At 40.3% G+C, this 17,939-nt stretch overlaps 1 protein-coding gene and 1 long non-coding RNA gene across 2 annotated transcripts; both read left to right on the forward strand.

Annotated features, from left to right (window-relative positions):
* Positions 1-6,645: 6,645 nt before the first annotated feature.
* Positions 6,646-7,929, forward strand: LOC307258478 (gap junction alpha-8 protein-like; the record flags this gene model as incomplete). Its single annotated transcript, XM_080038010.1, has 1 exon — positions 6,646-7,929. The coding sequence occupies exon 1, from the start codon at positions 6,655-6,657 to the stop codon at positions 7,927-7,929; it is 1,275 nt and encodes a 424-aa protein (XP_079894136.1). The 5' UTR covers positions 6,646-6,654.
* A 5,109-nt stretch (positions 7,930-13,038) lies between these two features.
* LOC307258184 lies at positions 13,039-14,050 on the forward strand. Its single transcript, XR_013845119.1, has 3 exons — positions 13,039-13,138; positions 13,291-13,377; positions 13,899-14,050. It is a non-coding gene; the product is annotated as an uncharacterized lncRNA (long non-coding RNA).
* Positions 14,051-17,939: the final 3,889 nt, after the last annotated feature.

Genomic DNA, 17,939 nt, shown 5'->3' on the forward strand with positions numbered 1-17,939 from the left:
CTCTTCTCAATACTACCTTGTGTGATTGAGAATCCTAAAAAAGCAGGCCACAAAACGGTGTTTAGTGTGCCCCCACAGGAGCCTTCAAGGCAGCGCTTCCTAGTTAAGATTAGGGCCTTCTGGGCAGCGTTGCCTTGAAGGCAAAAAACACCTTCAAGCCCACAAAACATGGTTTACTTTTTAATTAATTACATTCAGGTACTGTAGTTTAAAAAAAAGTTAATGTAGCAACATTATAATTATGTTTCTATCCGCCTGATGAATATAAGCCTAATCACCTTTTAGCTCTGTTTTGGTCTCCACCAACACCTGAAGGAAACATTTTCCACTGAAATGCTTGGTGTTTATAATGAACACATCACAGTAAGCATCCTGGCATTGAAGAGACTTTGCCCTGAATTAGGCCATACAGAAGAAAATCATTTATGATTGTATGATTTAAAAAGCTTAAATGGGATTGTATTTTTCTTGGAATAATACATTTACATCAGGCAATTAGGCTTTCTGTCCTTTTGCTTCCCTGAAAACTAATGTTGATCATGTTTTTGCTGTAGCTATTCCTCCTACTCTGGAAGTTCCCCCCACAAAGTCTCAGGGAAGAACATTATTTATATATTTTTTCATACTGTCTTTTCTGCCTCATTTATCTTGCCCTTCATTCTGTAAAGCATGTTTTTACTTCAGTTGCATGAATGAAGTGTGCTTTGCCCCTTGTACTCCTGATCCTGAAAAGGGTTTTTCCTCAGTGGGTGGTGGGAGATGTTCCTTGTGTTAGGGCTAACCAGGAGACCACCAATTGAACCAACCCTCTGATTACATGTCTCATTATCGCATAATACATAGTGTTAGATGAAATACATGTCTCAAATCACAGCACGATGATAAGGTCGATACGAGTCGATGGTAAGATTTCAGTGACTTTCTGTCGTTCAAAGGTCCTGGGAGCAGGAAGCGCGTGGCACCATCGCGCCGTAGGCAGATCGACGTACGATATGTTTGTTAGCGTGTTAGCATTCTGATTAACGGCCAGTTGGTGCCCTGCTTCGGAGGTCTAATCTGGCATCACGCCTCACTGCACGTGCTCAATAGAGTCCACACCCTGCATCATGACATCATGTCTTTGTGTGAAATCCCGGAGCCATTCACGGGCACACTGTAGGGCTTAGCATGCAAGCGTCCACTATACCAACACACAGCTCTTTAAAGGGAGTCCCCTGGTCCCCCACTACACCCTCATGCCTCCACAAGGCTCTGAACATGGCTTCTATCTTCCGACACAACACCACTCAGCCCATTGGCCCAGAGGAGGGCGAGTCTTTTGGCATTTTGTTGTGGACATTTTTTTTAAAGATATGATATCACTGTTCCTGGATTTATATATATGGAGACTAGTTCTCGCTGTCCATTGAGCTAACATACACACTGATGTTCCTGGATGCCATGTTACTGTAGCAAATAATTTTTTTTTGGGGGGGGGGGGGGGGATGAATTGATAGTGCCTCACACTGATGTTTGCGCTTAGATTACGTCATCCATTTGTAAAATCTGTGGGATCGGTGAAGCTCAGTGTGGAGGCCAAAAAAGTCTGCCACCGTCCAACAGGTCAGAGAGCAGACATCAAGAGGTGGACTTTCTAGCTCAGCAGCCCAGTGATGTCACCTAGGACGGAGAACGCCATTGGTTGAGAAACAGTGAGGGTTGGTCGTAGTAAGATGGGCAGATACATCCACAAAAGGAGTAATGACTTCTAGTGATTGTTGAATTTGACCGCTGATGTAGGCTATGTCCGATTTGGCCTGTATTAGACTGCATTGTCCCTGTGAGAAACACATTAAAACATATTGAAAAAATGTATAGATTGCGGTTGATTTCTTTCTTCTACTTCCTTTTAAATACTTTGTTATCACATAGATTCACGGAAACCAAATGGATCTAGTGGGTTATACGGCCTTAAAAAGAAGCAAGCTGTGCAGACAGAGCAGACATGATGGCTACTATGGTTTAAGGGCATCTTAACAACATTTCCATTCAGACTGAACAAAAATTCTGAAAATAAAACTGCCTTATTTCCAATTCTTGAACAAAAGATTAACATTAATTTGTTGAATATAAGCATTATATAAGTTTCCTACAGTTCCAACTTAGAGATATTAGAAATGAAGGCAAATCAGACTTCAAATAAAACAGCATTGTTCAAACTTCATTGGGTGCCGGGAATGTGAAACAACTTTGGAACCTGGGAAATTGGATTGTGCAAAGGGGAAATGAGTTGTATAATTGTAAACAAACTGTCTCTTTTCAGACTGCCCATGTAATTGTTTTGTCATTTGGCGCATCGGTGGTTTACCGGGAGAGCAAGTTTTCAACAGTTTAGATCACAGACAAACAAAGGGCTTTCTTCAAATAAACATTTTCCAAAAGTCCAAGTGTGGTTTATAAAGAAAGGCCTAAAAAGTTGGCACAGAGAAATCACATTGTTGATATTCATTAGGCCTATATATGCTTTCCATACTTACAGTTTATGCATTTCAACACAATGTTTAGTGTTCTAATGTATGGAGCCACAAAATCCGGTTCCCCTGGGCACATGAGACTCATACAATAACATATGGACAAAGCAATATTGTGTCGAACATTATTAAAAAAAAAAAGGAAAATCCATCAACAACACATTTTTATTGTTTGCAGTCTCATTGTTCCGGTTTAACAAAAAGGCCTCAAAAACCAATAATAATATTAAAACAACACCTTTATACTTTCAACACTCAAACACGTCTTAACATTAATCATTTTAAATATGGTTAATAGTGGTTTGTTTCAATACAAGCACTTCTTAGATACTACAAAATCATTGAGCCTGTACACATACATATTAATATGCAATTTGATCTAATATTTTACGTTTGGTACAAGTCATAGCTAAAAGTGGACCTATTATACTTTTTCGACTTTTATGACCTATAAACGTTGTTATAATGATTTATAGTCATATTTAACCATACTAAAGTATCAAATAATGACTTACATGCATTTAGACGTATTCCCTGCTCACCGTCTGGGGTGGCTGTGCAGAGCGCTAAACACTAGGGCAGCAGGTCGAGAATTCACTTGTTCAAATTTCCGGGATTCGTAACGTCACAAATCCGGATTTTTCCATGTATGGTAATGCTGCAACATGCCCAGGCACGCTCCGGCCATGCCCCCACCTTCCTGCTCAAATCTGCCCTCACGCTGCTGAAAGTGTTCCGAAAGGAAGGTAACCAATCACAACGGAGTGGGGTTTGCAGGAGGGGGGCTAGGGGGCGGAGAAGCACAAAGCCGAGTGTGGACAGAGACAGCTGAATGCACCCAGATGAGAGGAAGAGTTTCCCGAAAATCGACATGTTTTTTTGTGCTGTGATTTGTGTCAGGTTGCTCTATAGGAGTCATTAATGAGAAATTAAGACCAGAAAAGTAGTATAATTATAGGAGATCTTTAAAGGAATACTTCACCCATATGGAACCGAGGTTCTATCATTATAAAATCGTTATTATAATATAAGGAATTAGGTTTTTCTTCCCTCAGTCCTTACTCTGTCTTCCCTTGGCCCAGCTGTCCTGTTATCCTAACCCTACATTGTTAGTAGTGTGATGTCACACTAGTAAAATGTAGGGTTAGACAGTGAGACCATAAAACACTCTTTCTGCCTTTTCTCAGGCTAGGATGAACCGATTTAATTTTTTTATACTACATAGGATCTCAGAGTTCAATACACCTTCATATTCCCACCGGTGAAGTAGGTCTTTAAGCGTATATTAAGTTTTACAAGTTGTTTTTCACATTATTGTGTAATGTTTTATTGTTGAGTCGGAAGGTAGGTTTCCAAATGCAGACAACTACATTTAATTAATACATTTAATTAAAACAATTTTATTCATTGAGTAAAATGCTGTCATGGTATATTCCATTATAGAACTTAACTAGAGTTTTCTGATCTGTCTGAACCACCAAGATATATTAATTAATTATAGTTTGAATCAATATTTTGTTGAATCTTATTATATTTCTGTCATTGATTATATGAGGATGATTATAACTATAGCTAAATTAATAGTAACCCTAGAAAAATGAATAAAGTACAATAACAAATCTTTAAAGTGCATAGACTTAATGATTTATGTGTTTGTTAGTTAATGACATAACACTATTTATTTAAACTACTATATTTTTCAATCTATTTGTCAAGTCAAACATGCCAGTGACAACCATCATGAAAACATGGCTTTCAAGGTCCTGAATCCGAGGCAGAACCATAAACAGAGCCAGAATCCAAGAAGAACTCACATTTGTCCTTATCATGGTTGTTAATCCTGATATGTATTCAGTTTTAGAGAGGCCTTATGAAGGTTATTGCATTTGTGCAAACCTGGAAGTTAATTCATGAAGGGAATTCAAGATATTTAGACGGTGGAAAAACAAGCCTCTCTGGTACTCAGTGGTAGCTCTTTCCCTGTTCAAACATCACTGGATCAAAGACGGTGCTGAAAGATTGTTTTTCTTTCCTGTGCCGGGAGAGTTTTACTAACCTCACTAGTAGAGACATTTCAGTGCGTCCTTTCAATCAATGGCTCACATTCTTCACATTCCAGCTAAGTGACACAGATATCATGAAACACACACAAACACGCACACAGAGATGAACTCACAGTCATCTATGTAAAAACGCATTTGATGACAGAAAACCTTTACTGAAAATAAAGAATAGAGACGTAAAAACTGCATCGCAAGCACTGTCAAACAAATAAGATACCTGTACTTTACCCAATTAATTACAAAAGGCATAAAATGGCCCAAACACAGACCAGACTGTTCTTCTGTTGACTGTGGAGGTTTTTTCAGATTCACAAACATTCAAGAGGAAAACAGAACAAGTGAGCTGCGTGATGTGAGGTAAAGTGGAGAGTGACTCCCATTTGCTTTTGCACTGCACATACTAGCAGGAATTTAAATTTGGCATGAAATGGCTCAAAATAACCAAAATTATCAAAAATTAGCATTGTTTTTATAAGCTCAAGTTGGCTAACTTTGTCTCAAATGCCTGGCAAAGAAAGGCAAGACGGACTATTTTATTAGTTTTTACTCTGATTTCTCCCAGTATTATATAATCTAATAAATGTGGATGATTTATGAGTTTTGCCACAGATATGAAAGGCTGAAAAACATTGTGACATAATAATTAGTTTTTCTTTATTTTGGACATTTATGTAGTATTGTTTTAAAATGTCTGCATGACATTTAGGATCTGGCTTGTATGAATTTGTGGTAACTTGAAAAGCCCATGCAGATTGGGCAAAGCTGTACGGATAACTCAGAAATAAAACTTTACTTTGTTAGGACAAACAATAACATGAGGAAAACAAAACGGTCCATAACCTCCTCAATCAAACAAAGTCAGAAAAACATTTCCAAGGCCCAACACGAGAGCATTTATCGTGTATTTACCTCTAGTTGAAAATAGCCTGTTCTGAATAGCTGCATAGACAACAATGTTCAGTGTGTTCGTGCGTGAGGACATAAACTCTCCTTCATCCCTGCCCTGGCTGATAGTTTGTCACTGACCTGCCTCTCTGCTCTAATGTTGGGCATGGGAGCACAGCTGGAGGCACCTCAGCTGCTGCTGTTGTTTCATCTACTGTATCTGTGCTTCTACATAGGCATAAGCGTGTTAGGAAGTTTGCATACATGTAGCTACGGACTAGCTCTCTGCTGTGTGTGGACTCGCTGCCCCGGCCGAACAGTGTCCATGTTGGTGTGGGAGCCTGAGGCCTGCTCCCATACATCCCTTCTCTGGCTCTGTTGATCCTATTGTCTCCTGCGTCACCACACGTCGCCCGGCAAATAAAGGCTGTCTGGCTCCAAGCTTAAATATTGCAGCAAACTAAAAACCAACCATCAGAGCCGATTCATTCACATCTGCTCAGTGGGGCGACAAGGACGGGGCTTTAGGTGGGAAAGAGGGCAGAAAAAAGTTCACTTTTCCCTGCCGGGTGCCAAGAGAACGGGACAGGACTCAACTTCACCGGAGCCGCAGCTGTGGCAAGTTGCCCATTTGATTACATTTAATCTATATCGTATACCTTACACAAGAGGGGACTATTTTTCTAATTATTGATCCTCCATTTATTGTTTTTGATTTTTGGAGTTGATGTGTGGAATTTTTTAATGAGCTAGAGAAGGAGATTTTTTGGGTTGGTACTTTTGTGAATGTTCAGGATAGCCAATGGTGTTTACACCTAGAACAAGTAGCCTTCTTAAAGGTCAACATCAATTAATCGCTTGATTTTTAGTTTAATATGTGACCCATTATGTTACGATTCCTTTAAAAAAAACTTGTAATGGAAACAGTAATGTAATGAACTCAAACACAACTCTTACGAATTCTATTTCTTCAGGTTTTTCTCATGGAATCAGATGTGGTTGCATGATATTTTTTCCTTTAGATTTGATTATTGACATGTTTGAGGTTTTACTCTTTCACATTTCTAACTTTTGGCACCCTCTTTTTTTTACCCCTCCCCCTGCCCGTCTCTCCTACCCCGCCCCTCCCTGTCTGTCTGCACCCTCTGTGTCCCTACCTACCCCACCCTTCATTTTTGCAGTGCTACGGACCGATCATGGGTGACTGGAGCTTTCTGGGTAATATTTTAGAGGAAGTTAACGAGCACTCTACGGTGATCGGCCGGGTGTGGCTCACGGTGCTCTTCATCTTCCGTATCCTCATCCTGGGCACGGCGGCAGAGTTTGTGTGGGGCGACGAGCAGTCCGACTACGTCTGCAACACACAGCAGCCTGGCTGTGAGAACGTGTGCTACGACGAGGCCTTCCCCATCTCCCACATCCGCCTGTGGGTGCTGCAGATCATCTTTGTGTCCACACCGTCCCTGGTGTACGTGGGCCACGCTGTCCACCATGTCCACATGGAGGAGAAACGCAAGGAGCGCGAGGAGGCCGAGCTCAGCCGGCAGCAGGAGCTGAGCGAGGAGCGTCTGCCGCTGGCACCAGACCAGGGGAGCGTGCGCACCACTAAGGAGACCAGCACAAAGGGCAGCAAGAAGTTCCGGCTGGAGGGCACCCTGCTGAGGACCTACATCTGCCACATCATCTTCAAGACACTGTTTGAGGTGGGCTTCGTGGTAGGCCAGTACTTCCTGTACGGCTTCCGCATCCTGCCACTGTACAAGTGCAGCCGCTGGCCCTGCCCCAACACGGTGGACTGCTTTGTGTCTCGCCCCACTGAGAAGACGGTCTTCATCATCTTCATGCTGGCCGTGGCGTGTGTCTCGCTCTTCCTCAATTTTGTGGAAATCAGTCACCTGGGCCTGAAAAAGATTCGCTTTGTCTTCCGCAAGCCGGCCCCGGCCCCGGCCGTGGGCGGCGAGGGCTCTGCTCCCCCGCTGCCACTACAAGGAAAGAGCCTGTCGCCGCTGGCCGTGCCCGCCCTGCAGAGAGCCAAAGGTTACAGGCTGCTGGAGGAGGAGAAAGCTCCCCCCATGACACATCTCTACCCGCTGGCTGAGGTGGGCATGGAGGCGGGCAGAGGGGCCCTTCCAGCCTTCCAGGGGCTGGAGGAGAAGGCGGCGGAGGAGGGCTTGCCGATGGAGGACATCTCTAAGGTGTACGATGAGACTCTGCCGTCCTACGCCCAGACCACCGAGACATCAGGGGTGACTTTACACGAGGACGAGGACGAGAAGGTGCAGCCGGCTGAGGCTGAGGCAGAGGCAGAGAGGCTGGAGGAGGCCATGGATGAGGATGTGGAGGTGGAGGAGGCCGTTAATGGAGAGGGGGTTACTCCAGCCGACGCCACAGATACGATAGAAGACACCAGACCGCTGAGCCGACTGAGCAAAGCCAGCAGCAGGGCCAGGTCAGACGATCTCACTGTATGAACCTGTGAGAGAGAGAGAGAGAGAGAAACAGAGAGAGAGCACATGTACACCTGCAACACACACCAAAATGTTCAACATTAGAGAGAGCAAACACACACACACCTAACTCAAGGCAACGCACACTCTTGAACAGGCAGGTCAATCACCAATGGAGGATTTTTTTTAATTAACAGGGATAGATTAATAAAAATATTTAAGACACGGGCGACAATTCGAAAAAGCGGCGACAAATCTGCGTGTTTGTGATAAAAAAATAAATATAAAAAGTAGAGGTTAAAGAGGGGAGGAGTAGGTTTTTTATTAAGCGTGTTCTTATATTTAAAAATGTGAACAGGACACGTGCAGGGGGGAAATGTTTTTACTTGATGAAAATCCATGTTCAATTTTTAGAAACATCTTTTTCTATTGAAAGAGTTTTAATCATATACAATGGAGGATTAGACATTTTTACATGGGGTTTGAGTAGATAGGGGACAGAGAGTTATAATATACTTGTGTGTCCGCTGTAGTTAGGCACTGACTTTCATTCCCATTCAGACAGTGACATTCTGCGAATGCAGCATGTTGCTGCACACGGCGTGGGTGAGAGGGCTCTCGCAAAGACAAATCACATGATTAAGTGCCGGTACATTTACAGGCATACAGCTCTTTGGGAGGAAGAAGAAAAGTCCATTTCCAGGTTGAGAAGAGCCTACCTGTTTTTTTTCTTTTTTTTTTGCACATTCAGAGGTTTAGACTCTGTGCAAAGCCTTTTAACCCTCATAACACCTCATCTATGCATCCATTTACACAGGATTATTTCAAGTGAAGAGAGATGTGCATCAATTTCAGAGCATTTCTCTCCTTTTCATGTTTATATACCATGTAGCACAGCCAGAGCTGAGTTAGTGAGGAAAAACAAACAAAAAAAGACCACATGTTGAATGTCTTTTTCCATGTCATTCTGCATCTCTTTATTTTAGATTTGCTCATGTTTTGTAGCCTTTGAGTAGCACTGTATTGTGATATCAGTTGTCCATGGAAGAGAGCAGGGCTCATTTTGCCCCTATCAGAGAATGAACTATAGTAGTGACCTCAGGCCAAATCCTCTCTTTTCGTGCTGTACAAACAGGCGTCCGGACGATAAAGATCATGCACCATCAGCAAAAAGTATTGTTGTGGGGCGAGACAATAAAAGAAACGGCGCTCATCAATGAAAACAAGCATCCTTGACCTGGCAGTGAAAAAATCTTTTCACTTGATTTAATGTGAACATAGTAGGTCCTTACCCCACAAGAAAAACACAATATTCATGACATGCTTTCGAATTCTGAGAGAAACAAACAACTAGGGGGCAACTCCCGCTGTACATAATGCCCTATCTCGTGTCTGATAATGTACATAATGTGCAGGTTTTTTAGTTATTTCACTGTCTAGATGAATCACATAAACGTGATCGCAAATTTAATCTCACAAAACCCTTACTGAGTAAAGAGAGAATTAAGTGGTATCGTGAATCTGAATTGAGATGAATTGCTTTAGCAAAATAATTCGCAAGTATTTAAACACAAAGTGCGTTCAGCCTTAAATTGTGCCTAAGGTTTATCACATCTTCCTGTCACATTCTCTGGTGTATTCAAACAGCTACCACTGTATGATTTCCTGTGCCTTATCTGTAAATGTAAATTCTCAAATGTTGTAAGATTGTAGCAAGTGCTTATATTGCTCTGGGACCTATGTGAACTTGATGTTTTATTTGCTCTTTTTTTCTTTCTTTTTTAAAAGTTTCAATTCTGTATGCTACCCCTCAGCACACACACACACAAACACATGTATCTATTATGTAGGTCAGATGGTTATGTTAAGTAAAACATGAGAACTCAATGATGTTGATAAGATATTAGGGCAGAAAGTTGCATGTTTGTGGACATATTCGCATGCTTACGCTCATACATTTGCCTTTGTGTGCACAGACACACACACAGACACGCACGCACCTCAGTGTTGGTTTTGGGGGTATGATCAAATGGCTCTCAAGAAACTCAGAGAGAAGGCAGCTTTGACCCATCTGTGACCCCCAGCCATCCCTTCTTCTCCCATAATCCAATACTGTGGAATCTGAACCAAATAAAGCCTTCAATGAATTACCCAAAATTGTTGAACACATTTAAACTTTTGACAGTGTTACAATCAGAGCATGATGCTGGTCCTTGTGTACATCGTTATGACTGCTAATGTATGATTTTTTGTATTTTAAGACTGTTGCATTGGCTGTATGTTTGTAAGAAGACATGATTAATCTTTGGAAAGAAAAAAAAAATCTTTTTACTAACTTGTAGTCTTCTTTGCTGATAGATGTGTGGCAGTATCTTCTTTTGGAATGTGAACCAACGCAATAAAAAGTCACACGTGGTCAAGAAGTGTTGTGTCAGTGTTTCTCTGCAAAGCGCACTCACGCATGCATGCACTCACGGACGGACACGTTCACATTTACAAAAGTCTGCAGTGTTTGCTGCAGTTTCCAGATCTGAGTTTATTTTTTACTTTATTTTTCATGCAGTGGTACCTTAATTCAGTGCTATACTTTTATGCTTCTTTCTAATTATGCTTGAGGTAAAATAATGACTAGTAACAAAAGAAAACAAAAAAATACCATAGTGAAATACTTTACTACTACATTCAAAATAGATAATGGTAGCGCTCAATTTAATTTCCTTACTCATAATCAATAGAACGTCTTGTAACTTACTAAAGCCATCAGATAAATGTAGTAATAAAGTAGCACTTGGCTTAAGTATAGTACAAGTGCCTTTAAATTCTATTCAAGAACACATAAATAATCACAGTAGTTATTTTCCACCACTGACTTCTACTCAACCAGATATTGTTCACTAAAATAATGGCAATTAATATAAACATACTTGTTGCTCTGGAAATAGGCTATACTTCAGTTATACATTAAACACATTTAAATAGTATTTCAATTATTCCTGAAGAATGACAAAGATTCCAATTATCATTTGTGTTAACATGTTTTCAGAAATGTTTGAATCTATATGAGAAATTAGAAATGTCTAAATAATTGCTAACATTGTAGCTCTTTTAAAATCAAAAATCTAAATGTTGGATAAAGCGACAGTTCAATTCTTTATTTCATTTTAACAACATATTAGTTTTCACAGTTTTTTAAATAACATTTTATAAATCAAAAAATTCTCTGTACTGGTCTTAAAAATGCATATGTTTTTAAGAAGACATGTATAATAAATCAGACAATAAACAACATAAGAACAAACAAGGTTATAGGTAAAAAAAAAACCTAAATGTACATTTTGGACCTTTTGTTTATACTAGTATGAAAGAAGACATGTAATTGCAAAATAGCCCACAATCTATAAATTTACCAGTGCTTGAAAAAAAAACCAATGTTTTTCCTGCAGTATCTCACCTTAAGTCACCACTAAGGGGCAGCATTGTAAAGGTTATTTTTATTCCTGGACACTGAATGCAGCTCATATATTTTTTGGGTAAGTTGTGAATTTCCACACAAGGGTCTTACAAAGTCTTATCTTGACCTACTGTATATTAATACATCAACATGTATTTGATTATGATTTGTGTCATTCACCTGAAGCTGCAAATTATGAATTCTTATTATCTTAGTAATGTGGAGATAATTCAAACCCTTCATAGATATGAGTTATTCTAAATTCAAAAATCTCTCAACAGAGAAATGAGATAACAAACAAGGTTACTTTATGAATGTGTGGCAGGGAAACTTTACTCTCTGCATCCTATTTCATTCTTGTAATATAAAATGAATCTCTTGACCTTCATTAACATACTGTAACATTATTACATTATTTAATTTCTAACATACTTTTGTACTTTGTTTACAAAAAATGTATTTAGCTAAATTCACACAACTACAGTCATAGCACCATAGTCAGATATGTGGGAAGGCCTAACTAGAGGCCTTCCCACATATCTGACTAGAGCTGTGGTCTGGACTACATCAATCACATCAGCAGCTGCCAACTGAAAAATGTAATTAGTACTAAGTGATGAGATTGACAAAAAATGAACCAAGCTCAAGAATGTATCCACAACGCTTGTAATCAAGGGTGTGGTTTCAGAGCTTTTCAACGCGTTACGCGGGCGGGGAATCTATTCTTAGCAGAGAACCAAATGGAAAATCCCTAGTTCCATGACCCAAAGGCCATTCATTTATAATTTGTCATTTTTCGAGGACTTCCTTTAGACAGACTCAACCTGCATCTACAGAGAAGACTTTGCCTGATTCACTACACAAATTTGTAAAAAATAAATAAAAAATAAGTTCATCAATGAGTGCTGGATGCAAGTGGACAACCAGCTGACAAGCTTGTTAAGAACAGATGCATTTAATGGAATGGCATTTGTCTTCTTGTGCATGCTGTGGTGTGGCGTATGAATGCCATCTTTGTGTGACTGTCTGGCCACACCTTCTCAAGATAGATCAACCCTCATTCTAGGGATGGGAACAAGCAGTGAAACACAAACAGTGAAAATCAGCTGTTCCGCAGGCCGGCCCTTCCACACTTGGGTCACTACCATAGTCTATATGGAAATGCAAACTGCCATTTCCAGTTGATAAGAGCTGACATAATTATATAACAAGCTCAAATGCAAAACACACAAGATGAATTTTCATTTTCAAGCTGTATGACGCTAGGGCTATTATTTTCATTCTTCAATGTCAGTATCAATGGCACGGTGTAAATGATTTTGTTTTGTGCATGTTCCAGCTTAAAGAGACATAATGTAATCATAGGCCTCTCACACTCAGGGGGGTGGAAAGGTTTTCGCAATACATTGTCTTCAACTGACATCTAAGTCGAGGCTCATAAAATGCCATGCAAACTCAAAGACACTAACACAACACAAAAGCACATTACACCCATATGGCCACAGACCACCAAAGTCTTCTGACAGTCACTTCCTGTATGGAAACTTTTTTTCTGGTGTGTTAGAGTGAGGAGCCTGACCAGGTTTAATCTTGACTTCACCTACAGCGACAGTGTCATAAAAAGAATATTGAGTTTTAGTTATTCTTATACAGTATATGTTTAGATAGCCATATATGATTAACTCCTTTTTGTTACTTTAGTTAGATCAATTCAGAGCTGTAGTTTAGTGTTTAGAGAAACTTAGAACGAGACAATTCAGCAGATGCAGATACTCGCTACCGGTAAGTAAGTGCGATCACTATATTTATCATACAGTTTCTAGGTTAGCAAAGTATGTTACCAATACCACATTTACATTCAAAGTGTTCTGAGTTGACCACAATATAAACCCGCATCAGCATAATGCTAATGCCAAAATGATCTTTGTTCAAAGGTGGGATGGAAGATTTTTCTAAATGTTTGGACATCAGCAGGACCCTTTCTCTGCTATGTTTCATTTTGGGGATTTTCTCACCTTCAGGTAAAATTAATTTACACCCCCCTTCACTCTGACAATGAGTACGAGCCACAGGAGTAGTTTGACATTTTGGGAAAACTGTTTATTTGCTTTCTTGTTGAGTTAGATGAGAAGATGGATAGGCCAACCTCTCTCTGTACAGTCAATGTTGAAGTTGCATATGAACTGCGGAACTATGTCTCAGCACTTTGTTTTATGTATAGGGATTAAACAAGGGAGCCATAATAGGGTATAAGCTAGGGAATTGAGGAAGTGATTGGAAGTGGATTTTGTTACTTTCAGACAGGACCATGCTAGCAGTTTCCCCGTTTACAGTCACTATGCTCAGCAAACGAGGCTAACCGGCTAACGTGGCATTTGAGAGGGGCATCTGATCTTTTCATCTCACCCTTGGCAGGAAGAAAAAAAAATAAACCACTATTCCAATGTTCCACAAACAATGGCTTGCAATGGTAACAACAAGGTTACATGTTATATAGGACATCAACTGAATCTATCATCTGAAATCCATGTTTCCCTCACAGAAGGAAACATCATCTCAGAGGTGGTTGGCAACACAGTGTACCTTCACTGTAGCAACGAGTCAATCGGTGCACCGCTCATACAGCTGACATGGAAAAAGAGCAATGTCCCCCTGTTCACTTTCCAGCCAAAGACACCTCTCCACGCCAGTAAAGAAGCAACCCGCCTGAGCTTAAACATGACAATGTCAGAGAGCTGGCTGTACGCGCTGGTTATTGAGAGAGTCCAGAAGTCCCATACAGGAAACTACACCTGTGAGAGCAACACAGAATCTGGACTTTCGGAACAGAAGTGGGAGCTGTTAATAACAGGTGTGTGCTACTCTGTCCTAAATATTACAAGATTAGTCAAAATACAAGTAATTCCAAAGAAAATAGGCAGTGAAGAGGAATAGCATGAGGGGTGGGGTTGTTAAAAATGACAGAGCCAGCAATTACTGTGCTACTGTTGCTATGCATTTAATCCACAGGCGGAGCCACAGGTTACGCCCACTCATCTATCCTGTAGACACAGACACAAAGAGCCAGTGTTCTTTAGCATTAACAGACTGTCTCTGAAAGGCATTTTTAGTAAGATAAAACCTCACAGGAACACTTTTAACTCAATGTTGGTTTAACAAAAAGCTTCTGAGATTTACAACTTTGAAGGTAAATAATGTTGGTGCTAAGAGACCAGGACAAAGGAGCACCTTCATGATTACACAATAGGTCTTGCCCACACGAAACTCAAACATAACTTTGAGATTTTTTTTTAACAATTTTAACTGCATTAAACTTAAAGGAGAAGTAATAGTATAAGTGATATGGTCCTTTTAGCTTACGTCCTGTCAGTTATTAGTTAGCAGTCCCCTCCCGCATACCAACGTCGCCTTCACATGAACACACAGCCGTCTTCCATAGTGCCACGATGGAGAGCAGCGAGTCATCATTCACGGGCACGGAGACCCGCCTCTTTTTAGCGCTATGTCTCCTGATTGGATAAAAACGAGCGGGATACTCGAAATTGTATCTGGCAATTACTGCAAAGCTGAATGACTGGGAGAACCGTATTGTGAACTGATCTTACTGTTTAAGTGATTGCTGTATGAATATAGAGTGATTTGACACTTGTGTTAACAAAAAAATATCACATAGGCTACTTCTCCTTTAACGTGAATTGAACACTGTTTTTCACACAGAGGGAACTAAGGAGACTGGGAATTGGGATGAGCTAATGATCCCTGCTGTGGCAGTTACCATTCCTTGTGTGTGTTGCCTGATCGTTATAATTACTTTGACTATTTTAAGAGTCTGCAAACAGCGTGCACAGTAAGTTGCCATTACCTCCAATCATTCATTCTGGTCTCACACACAATTTCTCTGCTTCATAAAGATGTATGGTTACTGGCTTCATACTGCAGCAAGAATATAAACAAAACGTTCCTCTCTTGTACAGAAACAGTCATTCTCGTGCTGCGGAAATGGTAAATATAATAATAATTCCCTCTTGCCATTTTACATTATGTAGATTTGTAAGTACTGGAGATGCAGTCACAACAAGGCAAAGTAAAATACAATTCTTATAACAATAGGTTTTTCAAATATATTGAGATGAAACTGAGCTGCAGTGACGTTTAAGTTTAAATTTGTGTAATTCCCCCCAGAACGGTCAACCAGAGGATATTTATGAAAACTGCCTAGAAACCGACGTTGATCGACGAAGTGGATATAAGCGGCCTAACCATCACATACCTAGGGTTTGCTGATATGAAGTGCAGTCAATACATCTTCTTACAGGCCTACAACTTTTACATTGTCTTCTCAATAAATGTACTGTATTCTTTGCTTAAAGCTGCATAATTTTATTTGGTCACTTGGGGGCATCAATACAGAACAACCTCATGACATTGTTATGGTAAATTTCTAAGCATTCATTAACCATAACCAAATCATAATTTGAGTGAATTTTTGGAGCTTTTCTGCTGAGAACAGATGACTGATGATAGCCTGGCTCCGCCCGCCCACCTACTTCCACCCAAATTTCATTTTCCCCTCAGTAGTCAGTCTGGGGATGTGGCGTATTAGTGGGATTTTGCTCGAACAAATTTCTGAGTGTCCAATCAGCGAACAGAGGAAGTGGTTGAGAACGATGACGTCGAAGTCTCGCTCCAGTTTCAGTTGAATGCTGCGTTCCTTTGTACTCGGAACTTGGAGATTTCCGACTTGGTAGTTCCGAGTTCCGACCTGTCTGTGTTCCAGTGCATCTGCTTGCGAAAGTATGGACGCCTACAACCTTTCTCGTCCAAACAACTAAACGTTAGGCTCTAGCACGTTACCGTTGCCAGGTACCGGTAGATCCATAGACTACAATATGTAGTGAAGTCGGAAATTTCGAGTTTCCAGTACAACTGGAACGCACCGTCAGAAGCCGGCTTATGACATACGTCCCGACCAAACGTTATGCGATTGGTTGGCTGATCCAAAGTGGCACTGGGTAGATCCAATAGTTTTAAACTTCAACCGACACCCGCCTCCAAGTGAGTGAACGTTTGTCAAATAGAGCAGTTTCAGACCTTCTGTACAAATGAAATGAAGTACGATGGTCTGGTTGGACCAGGCTAGACTGATGAGGCTCTAAAGAATAAAAATCAGTGGAGTTGCAGGTCATAAAACAAAGTTACAGATCAAAAGAGGCAAGGGACTGAGATATTTCTGTAGATGTTTCTCTGTGGGTTTGTCACTGTGAGCCACATCCTTCACACCAAACAGTAATTTGATCCGATCTTTAAAAAAAAATCAAATAGTGCAGCTTTTAAACTTTTGTAATGGATGGTATTGACAGTAGACTCATGTAACAGATGAGTATAAGTAAAAAAAACTACTTCAAGCAGCAGCTTTAAAAAGATACCGTATGTGTCCATGGAACTTGCAACAGTATTATTCATTTATGGTTAAATGAGAATTTTCATAGCTCAAAATGATGTACTTCAAATAACAACGCCCCCACACAAGGAAACCACAGTGTTGGCCAATAACATGACGATTCATCCTGTGGTGAGATTCACATCCTGCTGTTGGTTTAAAATATTCTGCTGGCAGTTACTGGGGATAACGAAAACATTCATGTTTACATCAATGTAACTGTAAACACTGATGTTAAAGTGGCTACAAGGAACTTTCCGTTTGTGTTTATTCTAGCAGCCCCTTTGGGAGCCAGCTGTTGTTCCTGGATGAGCGTATTCAGACAAAGGCATTAACAATATATAAATAACATTATTTGCACTGATGGTATCGTTTGCTGTTACGTGTAACTTATGATCATCTGCGGAAAAATTAGTCCGTTTCAGAAATATTTAAAAGTTCCTCGTTGCTAGCTACTTTAACATTAAAGGTTTTTAAGTGAAGAGAAAAGACATTCAAAACACTGGTCAGGCCTAAATAATACAATAATGTGCACAATGTTGGTGAGTAACACAACAAGTTGGGTCTGTTCCTGTACAGTGTATAGGTCCTGATTTTGTTTTTCCCATTTTGCCCTCATGCAGAACCCACTTCCTGCAATCATTCTACCTGTCCATACTGGATGTACAAGCATTCATTTGAAACAGTCTTGAACAAAACTGGACCTGTTATAAATGATGTGATGCATACAGCAGAGAAATGATCAAAAAACACTTTTCTACAAATACGACTTTTTGTCTTTGTGTAAGTCTTGTGAAAAGACACCTTTCTGATCCCAGAATTAAAGCCAAGTTAAGTCATTATTTCCTGTCTGACAACACATGAGATGTCCTTGTGTCCATGTCATGTGACAGCTGCTGCCATCATTCACATGGTCACAATTGAGTAATAAAGATTTGGTCTGTTTTTCCTCTTTGTCTTTGGGGCTGTATATCGAGGAAAAAATATATATATATTTAACGGCAAAAACCATCCTGAATCCATGATATACATGGGATAAGTGAACTATTTGACTAGCCTAACACCATAGACTACTGCCTACTGATTCAGTATCAAGGATGTTATATTTAGAGTAAACACACTTCACAGAGCCCGAGGCATTGC

The sequence above is a fragment of the Ammodytes marinus genome, assembly GCF_949987685.1.
Source record: "Ammodytes marinus genome assembly, chromosome: 12".
NCBI lineage: Eukaryota > Metazoa > Chordata > Actinopteri > Uranoscopiformes > Ammodytidae > Ammodytes > Ammodytes marinus.